Source organism: Palaemon carinicauda, chromosome 14 (assembly GCF_036898095.1).
Source record: "Palaemon carinicauda isolate YSFRI2023 chromosome 14, ASM3689809v2, whole genome shotgun sequence".
Lineage (NCBI taxonomy): Eukaryota > Metazoa > Arthropoda > Malacostraca > Decapoda > Palaemonidae > Palaemon > Palaemon carinicauda.
In genome coordinates, this window is record NC_090738.1 from 14,556,304 (window position 1) to 14,557,259 (window position 956).

At 34.9% G+C, this 956-nt stretch overlaps 1 protein-coding gene across 1 annotated transcript in view; it reads right to left on the bottom strand.

The window, feature by feature from the left end:
• Positions 1 to 299: 299 nt before the first annotated feature.
• LOC137652685 (craniofacial development protein 2-like) overlaps positions 300 to 956 on the bottom strand; it is a 724-nt gene continuing 67 nt past the window's right edge. Inside the window, exons 1-2 of the mRNA XM_068386088.1 lie at positions 838 to 956; positions 300 to 692 (exon numbers count right to left, since the gene is read on the bottom strand). The exon at positions 838 to 956 is cut by the window's right edge and continues 67 nt beyond it. Of these exons, the coding sequence (XP_068242189.1) occupies positions 300 to 692; positions 838 to 956 (512 nt within the window). The remainder of the gene's footprint in view (positions 693 to 837) is intronic.

Sequence of the window (956 nt, forward strand, 5' to 3'; positions counted from 1 at the left end):
CCCTATTAATATTAACTCCTACATTTTCCCAATCTAGTTTTTAAAAACTTCTTCTAGACATGCTATGAATAATTTTAAGAGGGATGTGGTATCCCTGTTCAACAATTTTCTTAATCGGAGTTTTCTCACTATCTTTATGTAGTTCTAAGATTGCTGTATTCCCTATATAGATATCTTCAGGTGTTCTAACATAAGTTTAGTTCTTCATATCTTTGAGGATTTCTTTCTTTATTCCTTCTTCTTTCTTCTATCTTATAAAGTATGTCTTCAGTCATCCAATTCTGACGTCGTCTTCTTTCCTATTTGGTTACTAGATCTTTAGCTGGTTCTTTTCGGGCTCTCCAGTCTCTGTCTAGCTCTTCCTCCTCCAATGGTTCTTCTCTATTCAGTAACTCATACCTGCTTGACGCTTCAATTCTTTTAGTTGATGGTCTGTTACTAGGAGTTTTAGTCGCCTTTTTTTCTGTGTTTCTTTTCCTCAATTTATTTAGTTTTACTCTTAGCGTTATTACCACTGGCACATGGTCGCTGTAGCAGTCTATCTCTGGATATGTTCTTGTGTCCAGTACAGCATTTCTGAATCTTTTTTTAATTGTAATGTAGTCAATTTGATTTCTACATAGATCTTCTGGGCTTTTCCATGTCCATAGTAATCCTGGAGGTTTTTCAAACCATGTGTTAGTTAAAACAGCCTGTTTGTATCACACCATGATATAAATCTTTCTCCTCTAAAGTTCCTTTCTCCCAGTTCGTATGGTCCAACTGTGTCTTCTAAACCTCATTTTCCTACGATTGCATTAAAGTCTCCCATTGCCATTACAATTTTTTGAGATTTACATTGTTTTGAGTGGCTGTTAGTTCGTTATAGAATTCGTCTACTTCCTCTTCTGTAAAATCATGTGATGGAGCATATACTTCTATTATGTTTATATTGAATGGATGTCCTTTTATCTTCA